The 23715-nt window shown below is 36.4% G+C and overlaps 1 protein-coding gene across 3 annotated transcripts; it reads right to left on the bottom strand.

Moving 5' to 3' along the window:
• Positions 1-681: 681 nt before the first annotated feature.
• Positions 682-6775, bottom strand: LOC113748925 (inositol transporter 4-like). Of its 3 annotated transcripts, none has more exons than XR_003464484.1 (3): positions 5973-6774; positions 4654-5817; positions 682-1044 (listed from the first exon to the last, which is right to left on the bottom strand). XR_003464484.1 is itself a non-coding variant. In XM_027292525.1 (2 exons), the coding sequence occupies exons 1-2, from the start codon at positions 6621-6623 to the stop codon at positions 4711-4713; spliced, it is 1758 nt and encodes a 585-aa protein (XP_027148326.1). In that variant the 5' UTR covers positions 6624-6775; the 3' UTR covers positions 4473-4710. The 3 variants fall into 3 exon arrangements, 1 of the variants encoding a protein (XP_027148326.1); XR_003464485.1 differs by having other exon boundaries at positions 682-1035; XM_027292525.1 differs by lacking the exon at positions 682-1044 and having other exon boundaries at positions 4473-5817; positions 5973-6775.
• Positions 6776-23715: the final 16940 nt, after the last annotated feature.

Genomic DNA, 23715 nt, shown 5'->3' with positions numbered 1-23715 from the left:
AAATGTAAATCAATCAAAATTTGCAAAATATTGATTTTATAATGCACATCTCTATTTACACATCCCCCATGCTGCTGCCACCACCTTTTTCCATTTGGGAAACCTACATCTAGTGAGTAGTCATTACAATGGTAGGCAAAACGTGAAAAACCTACTACAGAATAGCTAGACATAGCATCAACATTGAGAACTAGTCTTCCAAATTCTCCAGAAACTACTTCAGATGAAATACTCAATTATCCATCTTAATGCTAGATCTGCACTATAATGCATATTTTTTTGGAAGTAAACATTACGCAGAAAACAAGCAAATGCTATTTACCAATTTAACATGATGAATTTCTTTTTGCAGCACAAAAACGATAAGCAGCCAGGCCAACAATGACAACTGCAGCTTCGATTGATACAAACATTAAAGAGCAACTGATTAACTGATGATAATTCTTGCAGCTTTTCTTGCTTCAGTCTCGATAAGTAGATCAAATTAGCATCTAATTAGCATGTGATTCTTTCATGAAAATGCAGAGAACTGAAAAATCCTTACTCTATCATCAATTCTAGATCACTACACAAGGGGATAAATAGAATGGATGCATCAGGGTCACGAATATCATTAATAGCATAGTAATTAGTAGTACTAATATTATATAGAACTTCACTACTAGATAAGTCCATTTATGCTAGATAAGGAACCATCAATAATATATAAAGCCAAGTTGTATCAATTTATTACATCATAAGCAAGACTAGATAAATAGTTGTTGATAGGACTTATGAAATGCTGCATAAGACCCAAGCAGCTATCCAATTTTTGTTGATACCACAAAAGACTTGCTAAAAGCATTAAGTTAATGAAGTTTGCAACCAAAATAAAGTACTTGTAACATAGGACTCAATACATAACATATTAATATATAAAAGATTTTCCAGCAGTTGGTCCAACAGATAAGGTAGAAGGGCTGGTACTAGAATGTGCAAATGTCTCTTCTCCATTAGTATTTGCAGCCGCTCTTGTTCCTCGCATAGCTAAAGCCTCTGCAGTAGCTGGTGAATTAGGAGCAACATTTCAATATTTTTATAAACTAATTAATCAATAAAAATTGATAACAAACTTCTCTTCAATTAAAAACTTTACAGGCGTAACAAATTTAAAGAAATAGTCACACAATAATGCACAACTTAAACAAACTTTTTTATAAACAAAATTTCAACTAGAATAATAGATTTAAAAAACAGTTGCACAATAATGCATGAATTTACATAAATCTTGGATTGTGAATCTTTATCTCAAATATATTGCCATACTAGTCATTAAACATGTAAAAATCACATGTCTTTGTTGGTAACAGAAGAAATATCTTACACTTAAACAAAAATCCAAAATAGGGAAAAAATAACCTTAGTTGTGTATACATAGTTATAGATACTCACTTTTCATGACAATAGATCAACTTTTCAAAGTCCAGTACATGTAATATACAATGAAAATTTAATATTCGTGAAAATAAAACATGGACAGTTCACAATACAGAAAAACCCCCTAAATCCTTTCCAATAAATATCATAAAGATCTTTTCCAAATCATTACGAGTTGTTTCCATTGATAGATCACTATGTAGGTGAGTAAAACTTTTGCTTAAAATGCTACAAGTTAGCCGTGCAAACTATGATGAGTTTAATGATGTACCATCCTTCCAAACTCTTGTCACTTTCAAGAAGCCAAACAACACTACTACGATCTTCTGTTTTGTTTTGGTTATCAATAGGATTAAAAAGTAAAATATTTGAATAAACAAGAAGAAGTAAAATAATGAGAGTTTAAAGATTAAAACTGTGAGCTATGCAAAGGAGAATGGGTTAATAAAGAGGGAGAGAGAGTGTAGAAGTATGATGATGAATACGATGATTGGAAGAGTAGTGGCAAACATATGGGAGACCTCTATAGTTTTTCCCACCAAAAAGGGTATTTGCATAATTTTAAAATAATTTTTTGTTTTAAAATTTGATCAGACATGTTTAAGGGCATTTAGTCTTTTTCCTTACTTCCATTAAGCATATGTGTCAGAAGTTATTTTGTGGGGTTATCTGTTATTTTTTGAAACCATAAGGATTGATTAGTACTTTGGCCTAACTTTGAGGGAGGTAAATGTAATTAACTCAAATCTTTTTGAAGTTGTTCTTAATACTTCACATAGAAATACAGAGTTTACAAAATTAGCCTACATATGAGGCTAAGAAACTTGTGTATAAAAAGGCAAAAACTTGGATAGACCGTTCCATGGCTCCATTCATTGACCATGTGATTCTTAAGCGGCCACATCACTAGCTCCGATTCCCTTGTGAACAATAATCATGACTGATTATACTATCATTTTCAGCAACTTTGAGTGTGAAAAATAAATCTTTCCATCTTTACTGCTACTGCTCTTATTCAGTTTTATTCAAGTCTCCAGCCAATTCCCATTTGGCAGTAGTGACAAGCTTATCATTATTTAGATCTTTATTGGTATATTTTGCATGAAAAAATGGAAAGATTTATTAATGAAGTCATTCATTTTGTTCGAACGAATAGTAAGTTCTGTACAAAATGCAATAAGTTTTGCTTAAGAAATAGTAAGGTTTTGTTAACGATATAGTAAATTTTACTAAAAAGGTGGTAAGATTTGTTAATGAAGTTATAATATTTTCTTGAAAAATAGTAAGTTTTATATAAAAATGGTAAGTTTTGGAAAAAGAAGTAGTAGTTTTTGCTTAAAAAAAATCTAGTAAGATTTATTATACTTAAATAGCAAGTTACAAAAATTATAAAACTTACTTGTTTTGTGCAAAAACTTACTATTAGTTACACCAAATTTACTATCACAATGTTGTCCGTAGTGAATTTATGATCGCAGGTTAAAACCTACCTATGGCATCATATCCACCACTAAATTGTTTGTTCTGGGGACTTCAGACTTTTCTTTGTATATGAAAAAAGATTTCTCTCAAAAAAAAGGTCATGGAAAAAGATATATAGTTAGCACGGATTCTGATTTTCTTCATTTGAATGCGCTGTCAATCAGTCTACTGACCATCTATATACAAATATGCTATTGAAGATCAGCCTCTTGATGACTTATCTATGAGGCATATAAAGGCCAAGTTTTAAGATCGAATTAAATCCCCACCAAACATGTTTGGTTTTACTGGGTTTCCCTGTTTAATTTTCACCACACATAAATTTTAGATGAAGATTGGATTTCAAGATATCATCAGCTTAAGTCAATTCTTGAAGCTAATTACATGTATCCGTCAAAAGTCTCCATATATACTCGTAAACTTTTCAAAGTCTAGGGATTAATTTCCATGAATTAGGTGAATTGCATGATGCAATTGCCAAGAATCTCCACCCAATCGAGATTTTTCCTGGACTACATGCATACAATTAATACGTCATTTGGCATTTTGTACGCCAACCATACATGGATTGGTTTTTGGATAAAGTTTTGAATTTGACGTCATTGTCAAATAGGGTGGCTTTATCCAAGCAGACTTTTCCTTCTAAAATGATCCATCTAAATTAGGACGGTGAACAAGGCCGGGCCAGCCCAAGATTAGCTCATTCGATTCGAGAAAAAGTTTGATAAGTCTAACATTTTATTGAATTGAGTTGAGTTTGGATCTAAATATTATACCTAAATTAAATGGGAATCGAGTTTGAACCTTATTAGACTCAAATTTGATATAGGTTCAACCCTTTAATCTGCACATATATATATATATATATAATATATTCATATTTTGATATACATAATTATTTATCTAAATACATAATCCTAATACTTTATACTTATGAGTTACGTGTCAAAATATATTAATATATATATATATTAAATATTAAATATACAAAATTATGTCAAAAGATTCAGAAAGACAAATCTTAATACGAGCAACTTGAGGATCTTTGAAGATATATTGGCTATTGATCATGTTTTATTACTATTTTTCATGTATTTTGAACAAATTGAATATACTATTATTCGAAAAATCTCGGTTTGTATACTTTTTAACTAACTATTACTTATTTATGTATAGTTTTAATATTGTGGTTTTGTGGATGTTGATTTTAGACTCACAGTTTGAAACTTTTGTAAGTCAATTATGAGTTTCATATTTATCAATTTAAAATTCATAAACTGAAATCTAAAAATGATACTAACTGTATTAGTTGAGTCTGAACTTATTAAAACCTGACTCAGATGATTGGATTAATAGGTCTAATATAAATCACAGGCATGAATAGTTCAAAACTTCGTTGCGACCCTACAGCGATTGAAAGTTTTGGAATCCGTAAACTGCCATCCTAACCCCTTGTAGATGCGTGCACGTCCAGATCTTGCAGGCTACACATTTACGATATTCTTTTATTTTTCTTGATTTGAAATCTAAATTCCAAGTTGTTTGTCTATTTTTTTTAAGGAAAATTCTCAACATAGCAAATTGGTCCAAGTTTGAAATTGTATTTGGTCAAATAATACACTAACTCACTAGACCAACCTAGGAGCAAACAAACCAACCTAGGAGTAGTAGTTGGAGTCTTGGAGATCAAACTTAAAATTTAACCAACCCAAGAGTAGCTGGAAATTAAACTTAAAAAAGTTAAATAAACATTACCCCGCTTGTATGTATTCGTGGGCAGACTTTATTTACGCGGCAGCAGCAGCAGCAGCATCATTTGTTGGATATTCTCTTGGCGCTATCCTTTTCCTCTGCTTTTCCTTTGCAGCAGAATAAGGTTGGCTTGTAACCCTCTTGGAGCATGCTCTCAATCTCCTCCAGTGGCAAACCTTTGGTTTCAGGTACAAGGAAGAAAATGGCCACCAGTCCAAGAAAGGAGAATCCAGCAAACAAAAGGAAAGTACCGGCAGAGCCAAGTGCTTCTTTTAGGGTCAAGAACGTCTCACTAACAATTAGATTAGATACCCAATTAGCAACTGCAGCAGTTCCACCACCTATCCCTCTGAATCTCAACGGATATATTTCGGAGTTGACAATCCAAGGAGCAGTCCCCATCCCAGGAGCATATGAAATGATGTACAATCCTAGGAGTAGGACGGTGAAAATTCCGAATTTGCTCGGACAGCCTTCGGTGAACCAAACACGATGTTCGCTGTGGCATTTATACATTATATCACCATCCGACACTAAGCATGCCCCAGGTTGGTATTGGCTCGCTCCATTAGAACAAAAGGCACACTTAGGAGATGCCTTCAAGCATGTCATACAATTCCAAGATGCTGGATTTGAGGCTTGGACGAATCCAGGACAGGTAGAATTGACGTTAAAATTGAAGGATTCGGAGTGACTGACTCGTGGGGCATGAGAGGCAGCTTCAAAAAACATGAGGGACAACACCACCAGACAGGCTATGATCCCAAACATGGAAACTATCATCAATCTCCTCCTGCCATATCTGTCAACAAAAAGCATACTGATAACGGTACCCACAACATTAAGACCAGAGGTAATCAGAGATAGCGCCAAAGCTGTCGAATTTGAAGCAAATCCTGCAAATTGTACTATGGTAGGACTATAGTACATAACGGTGTTGATACCAACAAACTGTTGAGCTACTTGAACGGTGATACCAGCATACAGTCCCCTCCGGACTATTACATTACTCCAGGCCCCTTTTAGCTTTGTGAAAAAGTTTTCACCTATAGACCCTTCCTGAGCTTTCTCAGCTTCGATAGAGGCTTTTAATGCCTTGACTTCTTCATCAACTTCATCAGCAGGATAAATCTTCTCCATAACCTTCCTAGCTTCGTCCGTTTTATTCTAATCAACAAAATGCAAGGTTGCCAACATCAAATTTGATGAAAATTGACAGAGAATTGGTATTATTTAAACAAAATTGTTATTATTTAAACACTAGACTGCAGCAGAAAATTTGCATTACTAGTTACTACTAGAGATGTATTCTGCATGTTTACCTCCCTATAAAGCCATCTAGGAGACTCAGGAAGCCAAAGCATCAAAAGAAATTGGATCAGAGCCGGTAAACCTGCTACTCCAAGCATCCAGCGCCATGTCCCATGTATCTTGGTGAATGCATAGTTGATCACGTAAGACAGAAAAGCTCCTCCGGTAATCAGCATGCCGTTGGTGCTAACCAATGCACCTCTAACTCTAGCTGGAGAAGCTTCCGAAATATAGAGAGGTGCTGTCATGGATGCCATTCCAACTCCCAATCCCACAAATATTCTTCCAAGAATGATCATCCAGGGAGCAGGAGCAGCAGCCATAAGTATGGCACCTGCAACAAACAGCACATCAGCTAAAAGAATTGATTTCTTTCGACCACACTTGTCATTGAGCCAACCACCAATTGCAGCACCAATCGCAGCTCCTGCTACTGCCATGCTAACAATAGTTTCTCGCAGCCATGTGTTGTTTTTAACAGATTTGAAATCATCCCGGATGTAGAGCAAGGCACCAGAAATAACACCAGTATCATAGCCAAACAGAAGCCCTCCAATTCCAGCTGATAAGGCAAGGCGCATAATATAAGGCGTTCTCCATATTGTCCGCCAGAATTCCGTGAGCTCTGTTCTACTCACACTAGTAACACCCCCCTCCACCATCTTGATTCCAACTGGGTAGTAACTTCACCAAACAAGTTTCCAAACGGGTAAAGAAAGAAGAAAGTTTCAATAGATGCTCCCGGGATCAAGAAAACTTTGTTTTCCCTTTTATAGACATGTACACAGCAGTTTTCTTAGCCGAAAGGCTCCTTATCAACTAGAAAAAAAAACGTGAGCAAATGGCCTAAAAAATCCTCCAACTATTTTACTAAAAGTAAAAGTAAAATGGTCCCTATTGTTTAATTATGGCCAGATTAGGCCACTTACAGCCCTATCCGGTAGCACCACCAAAAATTTTCAAACTGTCTAAAATTTGACCAATCTGAACTAACAGGTAGCAAACATTTTGGTTTTAGTAAAATTGTTGGAGGACTTGAAGTACATTAAATTAGAAAAAGAAAAGGCTACAGTATTAGGGATGATTTCAGAAATCTTTCCTGAGGTTTCTATTAATTTCACTAGCCTCCCCTGAGGTTTATAAAATTACACAAACCTCTCCTAAGGTTAAGATTTTGATAATAAAATGAGTCCAAATAAGAAAAAGTAACATAAAAAAAGTGCTTTAAAAAGAGAGATGAAACTTTTATTTTATAAATATCCCTTATACATGTATGTAAGTTATATTAGTGAAAGAATACAAATAAAGAAAAATTAAAAACAATTAACACACATATTTCACTACTCAAAATATTTACATTTAATATATTAAACAACACAAATATACAACAAAACGACACTAATGATCACAAGATTAAGCAAAAGAAACCAGTCATCTCTCTTAACTTGAAGTTTACTATGATTCTTATAAATTTGAACAAAAAAAAATTTAAAATTTGCCTTTCTTTTCCCTTCTTTCTCCTTTGCTTCCACAAAATTATTTTACAACTATCATAGATTTAAGAGTTTCAAAGAAATTTTCCTCATGAACAACCTTCTTTTGCCCTGTGTTTTGTCTTCTACTAAAACCTTTCTTCTCACGTTGTGTACAATTGATTTTTGGTCATTGTCAAATTCTATGAATCACAAAATAGCGCCATTTGATATATCAATTGGCATTACTTTATAATTGCAAGTCATCGTTTATCATTAAAGAAATTTTCAATTGTTATTTCCATTAATTAGTTACTACGAGTTAATTAGTGCTTTGATTACTCAATCATTAGATATTAGTTTCTAATAAGACATAATGTCACAGGGCATATGAGTAATTTCTCCCCATGTGATATAAATAATTGGGCCCACAATTCTATCAAGAAATGTAAGTGTAATTTTACAAACCTTAAGGGAGGTCAGTAAAATTATCAGAAACCTTAAGGGAGGTTTCTAAAATTATCCTGCAGTATTATACATGACTCTTGTTTGACGTCTTTACTATGAATATTGGTGGCATGAGCCGACATAGTATCTAAGCATGAAATAGCCACTGTATAATCTGGCCATGACATAGTCATATAATGTGTGGAAATAAAAGGCAATTGGACAAAGAAGATAGAATCTCCCATTACAGATTTCCAATTAACAAGTTGTGATGGAATTGAGTAACTACAGCCAACATAGAAGTCAAAAGCCAGAAAAAAACTTTTTTAAAAGGCAATTGGACAAAGAAGATAGAATCTGCCATTACATATTTCCAATGAACAAGTTGTGATGGGACTGAGTAATTACAGCCAACGTAGAAGCAAAAAGCCAGAAAAAACTTTATTTCTGGATAGCTAAATGTCAGTAGCTAAGTTTAATTACAAAAGTCATTGTCACTGCTAAACAAAGTCAGTCAATAGTTGCGCTATGGAAATTCAGGTACTAGTCTTCCATCACTTCTGCTACAGTTCAAAATATGTAAATTCATTTTCCCTAATGTCCACCAAAAATCAGTCTTGACTTGATAGCTTTTTTTTTTTGACTGGACGCCATTGTTTGCTGAGGCCCCCTCGCCAAATTGGCCTCTAAGGCTCTAATTCGCATACTTTTAAACTTTCGATTCGATCTTACCTGCTGCTGCGAAGTTAGCCGCAACTTTTCGATTTTCCTGTCAATTACCTCCCCACCGAGCTCACTTTTGGGATTAGGTTTTTTGCCCCAAGATTCCCAATTTTGAACTCATTGCCTTTTCGTTTCCCTCGTTTCCATAACCAATAAGACCGACAAAATGTTTGTTGCCCATTTTGCCCCAAGTCAAACCGGTCCAATTTTAAAAAGCTCGCAAATTTGGGTGGCGCGCCATGTAAGGTTTTAAGTGGTTATAAATATTTAGTTAGAGGACTAATCTGGTTAAAATTAAAGAAGAAGGACCATTTTGGTTTTAGCAAAATAATTGAAGGATTTTTTTAGGTCATTTGCTCAAAAAGCGCCCATGCACAACTTCCTCCTGATCAGAAGGAGATGCATCAATTGGAAAAAGAAAATACAACAAAGGGCCAGACGAAATCCTCCTGGTAGGCCTCGATGTAGTTTTTTAGTATCTTTCTTGGCGGAGGAGGAAGAGGAGGAGGAGAATATGGGATCTTCGATGGAGTTGTTTTGGAACGGAAGTCAGGAATACAAAGAGTTTTTTACTTATACGTCCTTTGACAGAAACTATTGGAACGGAAGTCAGGAATACAAAGAGTTTTTTTGCTTATATGTCCTTTGAGAGAAACTAATAGAGGTCATCCAATTGAGGTTATTGTTGTACTATTGATAATTCACTTTATATATTTATATTTTTTGAATGCTCGAGCCTCTTTTTCAAAGGATTCAAACTTTTTAAGAGATCAAATTTTGATAATGAAGAAGTACACAAATACAAATTCAAAACCTATCCAAAACCTTTTTGATAAATTGTGCACCTTTATTGGTATTCATCTAACATGCAATGTACCTGAACCTAGATTAGTTTTTTAAACAGTAATTTTGCCCCTCATGCTTTAGATTTTGTTATTATTATCATGAAAAACTAATTTACTTGCTCACTTTTTTATCGTGGACCTATTTTGTTTAGGATATTTGGCAAATTTTCAATCAACTTGTGATTTTCTGCCAAAATATTTTAAATTAATTTATATTGTCAAGGAGAGGGTTAAAATCTTTTTGTGTGATAATGTAAAATAAACAGATCAAGTTCACAATCAACTTGTGGGGATTCAAAACATTTTCATTAATTCAAAACAGAATATGTCTCCAACAAGAAAGTAGTATTTTCTATAGTGGGTCATGACTTTGTTTGGTGGGTAGTTGCCGGACTCGGAACGTTGGCAAATTTTCTACCCAATGGCCCGCTATATGGGCACGTCAAGATCATGAAGGCTATTTACTTAGAATTTTTTTTGCTTTTCCAAAATTTATATGTGCATTTGAATTTCTTGATACATCTGTTTATTCTTTTTTTAGCTTCAACCTTTTTATAGATTAAAAACCACCAAAATGTTTTGCTTATAAAAAATTGAGTGAAAAAAAAGAGAAAGAGTTTATCAAGTCTTATTGAATGTATTGAGCGAGATTTTCAACATAAAAAGAAGTATAAACCCGTACAAATATTGTAAAGAGCTTTCAAAAAACAAGTTTAAACTTTTTTATATTTGTACTCGTTCACTTTAATGAAGAACAATTGCAAGATCATCTGCTTAATAGAGTGTGTGGAACTTATTTAGTAAATTGTCAATTTTTGGCCGGCTTATTCTTGGAGATGGACTAATCCAACCAGTCATTAATTAAGTGGTCCATACCATCAATTCTCATACAAATTGATAAAACAAAACATCACTCGAGAGACTTTCTATGACGACTTTAAGTCAGTTGGTGGCCTCGTGCTAGAGCACGAGGTTGACCAGGCATTATTCTGATATTTTCTTTTTTTCCTCGTAGTTAAATGAGGAGATTGATTGTTAAATGCAGAGGTATAAATTTATACTAAGCTACATGGATGCATAGATAAATGAACTAAAATAACTTTCAATCATTTTTTCAAAAAAAAAACAAAAGAACATGGAGTCCACACAATGAATTCAACAAACATGTAAACCTCAAGGGCAAACATGGACGCCACACAATGAATTCAACTAATAAGTAACACCATTAATTAACACTGACATTCCTCTGTATCTACGTAATCCATAGTGCCATGCCAGCTGAACTAAGCCGAGGCACCTTAATGTAATCGTAATTCTAAAACCACAATAAGTCACAAGCGACATGTAGGCGGGTCATGGAAAGATCATATAAAAAATACAAATGAAACTACCAGAAACCAAAAACATAGCATGCATCCATGCCAAAAAATTAAGCATATAATCGGCAGCCAAACCTAAGGCACACCGCAGCAGAAGAATACAAAAGATGAAAACCAACAGACGGATAAAGCAAGAAAATATCATTCGAAGCATTGGCAAAAGCATGCACGATCAAAAAGATACAGAAAGACATATTTTTGCATGAGTCCAACCTCCAAGCAGACCAATTTGCTTCACGTAACTGATGGAATAATACATGCACCAGGAAAACACCAATAGAATAAGAGAGAAAAATAAAGCTATCGTGGAACCCACGCACAAAGCAAAAGATGCAAAAGGAATCTGGGCGAATAGGAACATCACAAAGAAGGTTTATCCAGGAAAGTGCGCATCCTATCTAGTGCAGAGTTGGCTGAGGCTCTTGCTGCAAGGGAGGCGGTTTTGTCAGCCAAGATATTGATGATCCCAAGCTTCATTCGTGAAGGAGACGCGTCCTCAGTTATAAAGCAAATTAGTAGCTCGGACGAGATCCTCTCCGACTTAGGCACTGTTATAGAGGATATCCGTATTTCCTTGTTTGACTAATACATTGTGGATGTAGTCTGGATTTATAAGATGCAAATAAGATTGCGCATATTTTAGCAAATTTGCTAGATCATCTAACCTCCTTGAATCTCTTTGGAACTCCCAATCCCCTCCCCCTTCCCCAGCTTTTGTCAAACAGTTGGTACCGGACGATTTCCAGCAATCTAATTGATTAATACAACCTTTCATTTTTCAAAAAAAAAAAAAAAGAAGAAAAACCAAATGCATGCGCAAAAATCCAGCTGAGCAGAAACAATTATAATACGATTCAAGGGAAAATAAACTAATTCACCTGCCAGTACAAAAGAAAGCAAAATATAACCTCAGTGGAGCAGCAAACTCGCGAATTCCCTCCACAGCACCTAGGTGAGGAACACTCCTGCCTAAAGGTAGAGCGTGTTTTGATTTGAGTTGAGCACCGAAAGTGAATCAATGGCGAGCATTCAAAGCCAATAAATCCAACGGCCAACGCACAAACAGACCATCTCCCAACTTACGTTCAGCTACAGCGGGGCCAGGCCTCACAATTTGAGGCACTTTCCATTTGTGACAATTTCACGATCAGGATTAAGTTGGGATAAAAGGACGGTCAGGATAAAGCCACGATTGAGTTCTTATTGGGATAACAATGCAACATTATTGTTTCATATGGGGAAAAGAAAATTGAAAATTGAGTAGTAACAAGACTGCGTTTGGAGAACTCCTTACCCGCAAATAGTAAAAAAGTGAAAAAAACATAACGAACTAAGGAAAGCGAGACCCTCTGTACTGTATTCATTCTACTCCTTAAATCTAAGAAATTTCTGACGAAATCCAAATTGGGGAAATAAGGTCTCAACTTCTTCAACTTCATGAAAAGTGGAGTTTTGCACTCCTATTGCAATTTATTAAGGCTTTGCTAGTGGGTCGATGAATTTTTTTAAAGAAAATTCTCACATCATCAAAGTATCAGAGCTATATTCTTGGGTTTTCACAATATTTATGGATATTGGAATTTTTTGTCTTCATTTGTTGTAATCACAAGGGATATAAAAGGGCATTTTCCCCCAAATTTGTGAAGAAATTCCCAATATTTATGCAATGAAATTAACAGTGGTTGTAGTAGGATCAAGGAATAGCAGAGGAGAAGGCGTGATGAAGAAGGAAGAGAAGGCGTGAGAGTTGTTAAAGAAGATAGGAAGGAAAGCATGATTCGGGAAACATGCCTTTGCTGGGTTCACATTGCTTGAGTTGTAGTTGGGGACCATTTCAGCTAAAGATTCTTGATGGCCACATGTTAGAACATTATTAGTTCACTTGAAAGTTAGTTAGGATGATAGTGGTATAAACCATGAAGGATTTGTAATAGTTAGTTCAACTTTTGGCAGATTTGATTTGTATCAGAGAAGGGATACCCTCTCTACTGTTTTCACCCTCCCCAAGCTTCCTTCAACCTCTTCCGCTTCTTATCTTATTTCATTTACTCTATTTCTGTAATTACTCTTTTTAATTGATTATCATCAATGAAAGTTGAGTCCTCTTTTAAACTCCCAAATTTATAGTTTATTTGTGAGATTGTTTGCCTTTGTTGGTTTAACCCATTTATTTATTTCTGGTTCTAAATCACGATAGTGGTATCAGAGCTTAGCTACGAGCCATAAGGATGACAAAACCTCAGGATGAAATGTTGAAATGAGATGTAGTTGAACTAGGCAGTGTAGTGAGAACATTTACTAACAAAAGTGAAGGAATGGAAAAGGCAATTAGAGCTATAGAGATAAGGCAGGATTCTATTGAGAAGCTACTAAAGGGATTATATCAAAAGTATGAAGGGATGATGATCATGATGGCACAACTAATGGCTATGATCAGTGACAAGGGTAAGGAGCTAGAGGGGAGTAGTAACTCAGGAGGAGAAGCACAACAAATTGAATCTAAGTTGGAACTGCAGAAAGAGGTATTTGGAAAAAGGGAAACCAAAATTCTTAACAAGCTACCTAAGATCCATTTTTTATGGAGAAAACCCAAGGGAATGGATCCGAAAGGCTAATAAGTACTTCAAAATTCATGGGATAGAAGAAGACATGAAAGCTGAAATTGCTGACCTACATTTTAGAGACAGAGCAAACATCTTGTTTCATGGGGTTTTCAATGGAAGGGAAAGGATCCCCTGGACAGAATTAGCAACTGCTCTGTGCATCAAATTTGGAGAAGGTACACCTAAGGAGGCCATTGAAGACTTCAACAAACTGGTGCAGACAGGGTCTGTGGCAGAATACTTGGAGAAGTTTGAGATCCTCAAAACACTAATAATGCCATCCTTACCCCATTTGTCTGATTCTTATTATAAAGCCTGTTTCATGAGTGGTCTAAAAGAAGAGATAGTCAATATGGTGAAATTGGCCAAACCAAGAACTTTGGCTAATGCCATTGAGGCAACCAAGTTGCAAGAAAAGAATCTGAAAGCCATACAGAAGATGCATAAATCTCCTTTTACAAATTATAATAACCATAAGGACAATTCAAAAAGCCAACCCCACTCCAAATGGAATCGCATTGGCTCCAAAAACTTTGATAAGGCTCCTTTTTAGAACACTAAAAATCTTAGTCATAACCAAAACCAATTTAGAAAGATCTCTCCTGCTAAGTTTAACTTGAGAAGAGAAAAAGAATTATGCTATAAATGTGCTGAACCATACACCTTAAGGCATGTATGCAAATAGTCCCATATTCATTTCCTATTAGTAGATGATGCTGAGGTACCAGAAAGATGGGAAAGTAATGATGAATAGGAGAATGAAGTTTTCTGTTGTAGACACCAAATTTTTAAATAATTTTTATTCTATTTTATTTTTGCTTTTAGTGATAATTCTTATCTATTTTTATTTGTTAACTTCATGATTTTAGTTTAGATTTTTTTAGCATTTGTATAGCGTTTCAGATTATTATTATTATCTATTATTTTATTTTTTTTAGTTTTTATTTTTATTTTTGTATTCATTTTGCCTTTTTAGTTGTTTATTTTTATTGTTAAGATTTTTAGCATAAAATTTGTCAAAAGAGAAAATCATTCACAAAAAAAATATGCTTCAGTTATTTTAGATTCAAGTTCATTGTTATTTAATTAGAAAAAAAAAGAAGGAAACAAGCCCATGCACCCGAGCTACACAGGATCCGTGCCCATTTCTTATTTCAAGCAGAAAAATAAGAAACGGAACCAGAGAAAAATGTGCATCCGAACTCCTTGTTTTCTTTGTTCACCATCGGATGATCCACAAAGCTAATGACTTGGCTTCCATCAGGACCTTTGAGAGGAGGGTTTAGTGTTTTGTTTGTTATAAAAGGAAGGAAGAGGTGGGCAGCTAGAGATAGTTTTGGGAGGGCTAGGGTAAAAGAAAAGAGAGCTGGAAAAGGTTTTGGGAACAACGGCTGGGGGGGCTAGGAAGAAAACAGCAAAGGAAGGAAAACAGAGAGTAAATAGCGACGGCGGAAACGGAACGAGGGGGAGTGTTCTGTGACGGCGGAAAAGAAAAACAGCGGAGGAGAGGCTAAGGACGGCTAAAGGAGAGAAACCGAGAGAGAGCTAGGAGAAAGGATCGGGTAGAGAAACAAAAGCAAGTGAGGAAGCTCGGCTGGAAAAAGAAACTAGAGAAAGAGGGACTGAGTGAGAACTTCAAAGGCTACCGAGGGGGGAGGAGCGAGAAAGCTAAGGAAAAGTTTGGGAGGAAGTAGTGAAACCAGACAAAGAAGAGAAGAAATTCAGAGGCCAGAATTTCAAGCCCGCGTTTCTTCACTGAAATTTGCAAAATTCATCCTTTTCGATCCCTGTTGGGGCATATTCAATCTCTTACGGGTTCCTGCTGCAGATTCAAGTCCTAGAGCAATTGAAATAGGTAATTTTCAATCTTTTCTCTGTTCGCTTTAAGATTTGGGCTGCAAAAGTCAGTTTTGTTCATCCGACCAAGCTGCCTGTTTCTTGTTTGTTGTTTTGTTGTTGATGGAACTATCATGGCTATGAGTCTTTGGTCTGGGAATATCCGGTCAGAAGTCTTTTCTCAAGAAAAATGGAGTCTTGCTCAAATCTGTTCATGAAATCTAGGGGCTTTGCTTTTTCTCTTGTCTGCTTGTTGTGCCTTTATGATGGCCTGGCATGATATTTTTCCCTTTTCACGGTGATCTGGCTGCTAGCATTTGGCTTGGGGTCGAAACATTTGGAGCTCATTTGAGCCGTGTAAGCTCAGAACCTTTAAACCCGCATGATTACCAGTAGGGAAAGGGAAAGTGAATCTTGTTTTTGGCGTTCATTTTCTTGTTCATTTTATGGTTTGGAATCTGATACCTTTAAGAGCTGGAGTTTGAATTTTCAACTAGTATTCATGGCTGTTTTCCTGCGTCTTCTTGAAGCCAAAGACAAAGTGCTGTGGGAAGAACAAAAAAATTTCCAGCTTTGCATGTGTTTTTCTGTTAAATGTTTAAACCCATGGCATGTTTGGCATCTTGTTTGTCTTAGGGTCTGAGCTTAAGCATGTTTTCTTGAACGTTTGGTTGGCAATTTCAAACCAAAGTTGAGGATTGTTTGCTGCACTACGTTTTTATAGCTCACGAAGTTAGCAGCTTCTAAAGCCGTCGCATATCAGCCTATTTGCATGATAGATCCCGTTAGCTTTGCATTCGGTGTGTGATTTTGTATGCATGATGGAGTATTTGGAATTATAATTTGGGGTAGGAATTTGAGGTTGGGTTTAGCTTTGAAATGTTTATCGACGTTCGAGTGCATGAAAGTCTGCTGCAACAGGTCTTAAGTTTTTTTTTTTTGTTGCAGCGATGTTGGTAGAGTCGTTTCTTGTTGGTGACTGAAGTGTTGTTTAGCTAGAATTCTTCTTGGGTCTGTTGGTTGTTGGAAGGTGATGCCATTGTGTGCGTTTGCTGCAATTTGTCGCAGCAAAGTATGGTATGATAGCAGGCCATAGCACAAACTTTGCTCGATAGATGAGTAAAAGCATTCGCTGCTCCAAGTTCCCTTTTTTTTGCTGATTCTATGTTCAGTTTCCTTGTTGCTTTCAGTGAAGTAAACAATGGCATTTGGTTGATGTTAACAATATGGTCCTGAGGTCATTGCACTTGTGTTTGTTTTGGTTTGATTTGTTTCACGTCAGTAAGTCTCGGTTGGAATGAGAAAATTGCAGCAAGCTTTCTTTTCTGTTGCAGTAGTTTTCCTCGCAACATTTGCATGAAAACTTCAGAAAAATGATTGTCTTTTGCTGCTTGTTTAGATGTTAAAGTTCTATACTCGGTTGTTTAGTTTAGAGTTTTGATGTTTGGTGGGTAAAGTTTAGATCAAAATTGTGCATGTGGATTGAAATTTGCGTTTGGAAGTTGAAATTGCAGCAAGCATTCCTTTGCTTTCCTCATAGCATTTGCATGCTTTTTGCATGAAAGTCTTTCTGAAAATTGCAGTTTGGGCCCCCAAGTCTCCCCTTGTTCCACTATGACCCAACCAATTGATTAATTTCCTCAATTTGGTCCTTGGCAGCTCTAATTTTACAACTTTTCATTGCTTGTTTGCTTCAATTAACCACCATGCTTTGTTTAAATTGCACTTAATTCATGATTTTAAGAGCTTTATGATCAAGTGAGTTTGTATTTGCATATTTTCTTTAATTGTCTCAAATTAAATTGGTGCCTTGACCTTTTCTTTATTTTTTGGAGGGTAAATAAGTTATTTCACCCCATTAGAGCTCCAACTCAAGGGAGGTACACCTTATCCTTTATTTTTGACTTTATTTGACCCTATGTGCGTATATATGTCTTATGTGTGCAATTGCATGACTTTAAGTGTTTATTTCATTTTCACTTTATTTATTTCTTTAATGGCTTAGTTTTGCTTTAATTTTAGTTCAATTTTATCATTTGGGAGGCACTCGAATGCCAAAATTGTAATAGTTAGGGATTTAATTGTTTTATTCCTTCTTATTTCCCCTTTTTAGATTGTAGTAGGCTTCCCCCTCCTAATGTAATAGTTAGGGTTTCTTTGTTTTTTTCGTTGTGTGATTTGCATGCGTATGTGCTATGTGTTTAATTGCTTTCTTAGGGTTTGGCATCTAGATATGCATGCTTATGTGTTATGTGTTATGTGAATTACGTGCTCACATGTCTACTCGCTTTAATTATGCACAGTTACTTATGTATGTATGATGGATGCAAATGCACGAAACCGTGGCTAGTCCAACGCTAGTCATGGTCTTCCCCTCGAACTCTTGCAAGTCCAATGCTTGTGAGAGAGCGTTAGTGAAGGACTAGTCCAATGCTAGATCCAATAGGACTTCCTCTCGCTAGTACATACTCGCATGTCTTCACTACATCTTCATTCATTCTTTCCTTTTAGTTTTACATTTTTGCATGACCCTTCACTCCTTTTCCCTTACACATTTAGGATTACATTTTCATTTAGATTAGCTCATTTGCTTGTATAGGTTAGGGAGTCACTCTTTTGGTAAGGGGGATGGACGAGTTTGGCTATACATAGCCTTAGCACGCTCATTCTTTTTCTAACCAAAAGGTAAATCAAAAGTCACGATTTAGAGTCCCCCCATACCCATCTTGCTTGCATTCCTCTAGGGCTCATGCATTTCATATTGCACATGACGCTTATCTTACACATTCTCACTCTACCGCTAGCACTTTATATACGATCACGTGCACACACGCACTTCATGCTATCACTTTACTCACCTTACTTTGCACATCCATTTGCGCACTTCCACTTACATACTATTGTTTTTTTTATTACTTTTTCACTTCACACAAACTCATATTTTCACATTGCATACATTCATTCCACTCATTTTTACATCATTAGCATTATTCGTGACCTCTCCAAAGAGTCATTATTGGGCATCACTATTAATGTGATTGGCACCATTCAGACTTTGAAGAGAAATTTTGCCCCGATACCCTCCTAAGTCTAGGGTTTGCATTCATATAGTACATTCAAATGTGATAAATCTTTAGGTTAAAACAAGAAAATCTTTGACTAAATCACGCAACTAGCCTTGGCTAGGTCGAAGGGGTGCCTTGGATTTTTATCCTTGCCTCCCCTTCGTCAAATGTGACTCCCGAACCTTTCCTTTGATTTTCGTAGAATAGGAGTAGTTTAAAAGGGGTTTTTCTACTTTTTCCTTTGAAAACTCATTTTTGGTGACTTGGTACACCTTAACTCAATACCAAGTGGCGACTCCATTTCTCATTCAAAAGAACCCTTTTTAAACTATATTTTGGGTCAAATCGTCGCATTTTCAAGTCCCATTTAGACCCATATTTTTCTTTATTTTCTTTGTAAATAAAAATCATTTTTCAAATCAAAAATTCACTCTTTAAACTATTTATTTTTAGTTATAAAAATGGGGCGCGACATCTGTGACTGCATTAATGGAGAACTGGTGAATGAACAAATGGAGGTATCCATACATGCATTAGCTGGGGGAAATGAACATAAAACAATCAGAATGAGTGGGATAATCAAAGGGAAGAAGGCGACTAGACTAATTGACAGTGGTAGTACCTACTGTTTCTTGGATGAACAATTAGCAGGTGAATTGAAACTAAACACTATGGGCCAAAACTAACTGTGAATGTAGCCAATGGGAAGAAACTGGTATCCAAGGGGTTGGCTAATCCACTTAGTTGGGAGACACAGGGCTGTAAATTTCAACACTCTTTCAACAACCTAAGATTGGGAAGCTGTGATATGATATTACAGGTGGATTGGTTGGCCAGACATAGTCCCATGGTGTTTGACTTCAAAAGACTGAGTGTGAAGTTCCAGAAGGGAGACCAGGCAGTAGAGCTATTTGGGCTAGGCAATGAGGTGAAACTAAAGATGCTTAAGGGAAATAGGATGAAGAAATGGCTGAGCAAACAAGCTTATTGAGTAGTGGCACAGATAATGTCAACAGAAGACAATAGAGAATCAGAACCAATCCCTATTGAAATCAATAAGGTGTTAGACCAATTCAATGGTGTCTTTGAAAAACCAAAAGGCATGCCACCATCTAGGAGCCACGATCATCAAATTATCCTAAAAGAAAGAGCCAAACCATTCCAAGTAAGGTCATATAGATGCCTTTATGTAAAGAAAATTGAGATTGAGACGTTGGTGGAAGAGATGTTGGAGATTGGTATAATACAGCCTAGCAACAGTTCATTTGCCTCACCAATGTTGCTAGTCAAGAAGAAGGATGGGACTTGGGAGGTTTTGTGTGGATTACAGGCAGTTGAATGAACTAACAGTGAAGAACAAAATTCCTATGCCTCTTATTGATGAACTGATTGATGAATTTCATGGAGTTAGGTACTTTACTAAAATTGATCTGAGGGCAGGATACTTCCAGATCAAAGTAAAAGTGGAGGATATACCAAAGACAGCTTTTAGAACTCATTTGGGACTCTATGAATTCAAGGTCATACCCTTTGGCCTGACCAATGCACCAGCAACTTTCTAGAGTCTAATGAATCAGGTTTTCCAGAACTAGTAGAGGAAATATATGTTAGTATTCTTTGATAACATTCTGGTGTATAGTCCTACACTGGAGGGGCACGGGGAGCATGTAACTGAAGTACTGAACATCCTGAGACAACACCAGTTATATGCCAAGATGAGCAAATGCTCTTTCGCATAGCTACAATCGGAGTACCTGGGGCACATAATCTCAGCAAAAAGAGTCCAAGCTGACCCCAATAAGGTGGAGTGCATGAAGAACTGGCCTAGGCCAGAAAATGTTAAGCAGCTGAAGGGATTCCTGGGTTTAACAGGCTATTGTAGGAGGTTTGTTAAGGGCTATGGAGCCATTGCCAAACCACTAACTATGCAGCTGAAGAAAGACAAGTTCCAGTGGGAAGAGAATTTTGAAGGAGCATTTCAGGAGCTAAAAAGAGCTATGTGCAATGCTCCTGTTTTAGCAGTTCCAAATTTTTCTCGACCATTCATCATTGAAATAGATGCATGTCAAACTGGCATAGGGGATGTACTAATGCAAGGCAAAAGGCCAGTAGCTTATCTACTTTGGGACAAAACAATATCGGATTATCAATATATGAGAAAGAGTTGTTGGCACTAGTAACTATTGTAGCCAAATGGAGACACTATTTGGAGGGACATCATTTTATTATTCACACTGATCACCAAAGGCTGAAATACCTATTGGAACAAAGGATCACTACTCCTCGCCAACAAAAGTGGCTCTCTGAACTATTGGGGTTGAGTTATGAGATTCAATATAAGAAAGGAAGGGACAATGCACCTACTGATGCCCTCTCCAAATAAGAAAAAGAAGTAATTGGGGAATGCACAATGCCAACTTGGATCAAGGAAGTGATAGAAAGCTATAAGGGTGATGAATGGGTGCAAAATATTATAAATGAGGTGCTGATAACCCCTGCTCAAGTACCAACTTATACTTATCAAGATGGAATTCTGAGGTATAACAAAAGACTGGTGGTAGAAGAACATGGAGGCATAAGACAGAAGCTTATCACTACATTACATGACTCCTAGGTGGGGGGACATTCGGGCATCCAAGCCAACTTCATGAGGGCTAAACAATTGTTTTATTGGCCAGGGATGTACAAAGAAATCAGGAAGGCAGTTCTTGAGTGTGATATTTGCAGGAAGTGCAAAGATGAACATGTGGCATATCCAAGACTACTCCAACCCCTCCCTATTCCACAGTATCATGAAGCCATGTCACCATGGACTTCATTGAGGGCTTGCCAAGTTTAGAAGAGGGAGATACTATCATGGCGGTTGTGGACAGATTTACCAAGTATGCTCATTTTATCAGTTTATCATACCCCTTTGATGCACCAAAAATATCCAGGATTTTCATTGACCAAGTCAGTAAACTCCATGGAATACCTCAAAGCATGCTGTTAGACAAGGATAAAATCTTTATCAATTAGTTCTAGGGAGAATTATTTACAATGCTAGGGGCCAAATTGGATTACAATACAACTTACCACCCTCAAATAGATGGACAAACTGAGAGGGTTAATCAGGTGCTAGAAATGTACATCAGGTGCCTAACTCATTTGGAACCCAAGAGGTGGAATTAGTGGCTATCTTTGGGCTGAATGGTGGTATAACACCATGTACCACATAGCCATTTAGATGACACCATTTGAAGCCTTGTATGGCATATCTCCTCCCTAGCTAGTCTTGGGACCTTTCTTACATACAAGGGTAGCTGTAGTTGGAGATTACATCAAGGACAGCCAACAGATGGACAATATGCTGAAGTAGAATATGAAGTTAGCTCGAGAAAGAATGATGAATTATGCGGATGAAAGGAGAAATTGGGGAGTATTCAATGAAGGAGATTGGGTATATCTAAGACTACAACCATATAGGCAGAGCTCAGTGGCCTTGAGAAGAAACACCAAACTTTCACCTAAGTACTTTGGACCTTATAGGATAGAAGAGAGAATTGGTGATATAGCTTACAAGTTGAAATGACCTGCATTATCAAAGGTACACCCCATTTTCCATGTGCCACTGCTTAAAAAGAACATTGGGGACAAGGCAACTCCTATACTTCAGCTATTTGAGACAGATGACAAAGGTCATTGGAGGATAGAGCCACTGGCTATACTTGATAGGAGGATAGTAAAGAAAAGAAATGATGCTGCAATCCAGTGGTTAATCCACTAGTGGGGAACGGATCCTACAAAAGCTATATAGGAGGATGCTGAGGAGATTGAGAGATAGTTTCCTCAATTTCAATCTTGAGGACAAGATTGTTTCAAAGAGGGAAGTACTGCAATGAAGTTAGTTGTAATATGATCAAGGAATAGTAGAGGAGAAGACATGATGAAGAATGAAGAGAAGGTATGAGAGTTGTTGAAGAAGACAAGAAGGAAAGTGTGATCCGGGAAACACGCCTTTACTAGGTTCACGTTGCTTCAGTTGCAGTTAGGGACCATTTCAACTGAAGATTCTTGATGGACACATGTTAGAAGATTATTAGTTCACTTGCAAGTTAGTTAGGACGATAGTGGTATAAACCATGATGGATATGTAATAGTTAGTTCAACTTTTGGCAGATTTGATTTGTATCAGAGAAGGGATACCCTCTCTACTATTTTCCCCCGCCCCAAGCTTCCTTCAATCTCTTTCCCCTTCTTATCTTATTTCATTTACTCCATTTCTATAATTACTCTTTTCAATTGATTATCATGAATGAAAGTTGAGCTCCTATTTTAATCTCCCAGATTTATAGTTTATTTGTGAGATTGTTTGCCTTTGTTGGTTTAATCCATTTATTCATTTTTGGTTCTGAATCACGATAATTTAATGGCTTCTATGAGAAGAAAATTAGCAAAAAAACCTAACTATTTAATTATTCAAATCAAATGGTAGATTAGGGCTATTATAATTTCTGAACTGACAAAGAAATATTTTGGTTTGAATAGGTCTTCTTGAAGGTATAGGAAGATTGCAAATTTACACTTGCTGCTATTATCAACTTTGAAGTAGCAGATTGGTCTATAAGATTCCAAGGGTATAAGCTTTATCTATCATGTTAGAGAACAATTATCATAACCAAAGCTGAGGACATAATGCATTCCTTCATGTTCCTACAATCTAAAGATGCAGATCCTTTATGCCATTTGATTGCATTATTATGCTTAGTTTATCTATTTGTAATTAATAAAGTGCAATTAAGAAGAATGGCTTTGTGACAACATGAAATCCTTAATTAGGAATTTCTAATGGGGTCATAAAAAGGAAGAAAAGAAATTGTGCAAGTTAAGATGAGAGCAGATTTGCAAGCCGACATCTGAAGGTGGTTAGGGTTTTAGGGACTTTGAAGCGGGGGGGGGGGAGGGGGGTTTTAAAGAACTTTAAATCTTAGTAGCAAGCGTATTGAAAGCTAGATACTTCACTAATTCAGATTTCTTGAACGCCAAAGTAGGGAGCAGTCTCTCTTACTTATGGAGGAGTTTATTAGAAGGCAAGAAATTGTTGAAGAAATGGAAGATTTGGAGGATAGGTAATGGCAAGAACATCAATCATTGGAATGATCCCTTGGATGCCAAGACCACCTGTTTTTCAATCTTTGCAGTAGTCCAAATTCATGTGGTCAGATCCTAGAGTTTGTGACTTGCTTGATACCAATGTGAGTGGCTGGAATGTAGGCACCAAAATTTTTAATTCATTTTCATTATTTTCTTTCTTTTATTTGATTTTGATTTTGATTTATTTCTACTTCATTTTGTTTCTAAGAAAAATCATCTTTATCGTGCCTAATTTTCATCGGTGTTTGTAG

The sequence above is a fragment of the Coffea eugenioides genome, chromosome 10 (assembly GCF_003713205.1).
Source record: "Coffea eugenioides isolate CCC68of chromosome 10, Ceug_1.0, whole genome shotgun sequence".
NCBI lineage: Eukaryota > Viridiplantae > Streptophyta > Magnoliopsida > Gentianales > Rubiaceae > Coffea > Coffea eugenioides.
This window is presented reverse-complemented; position numbering and strand designations above follow the sequence as displayed.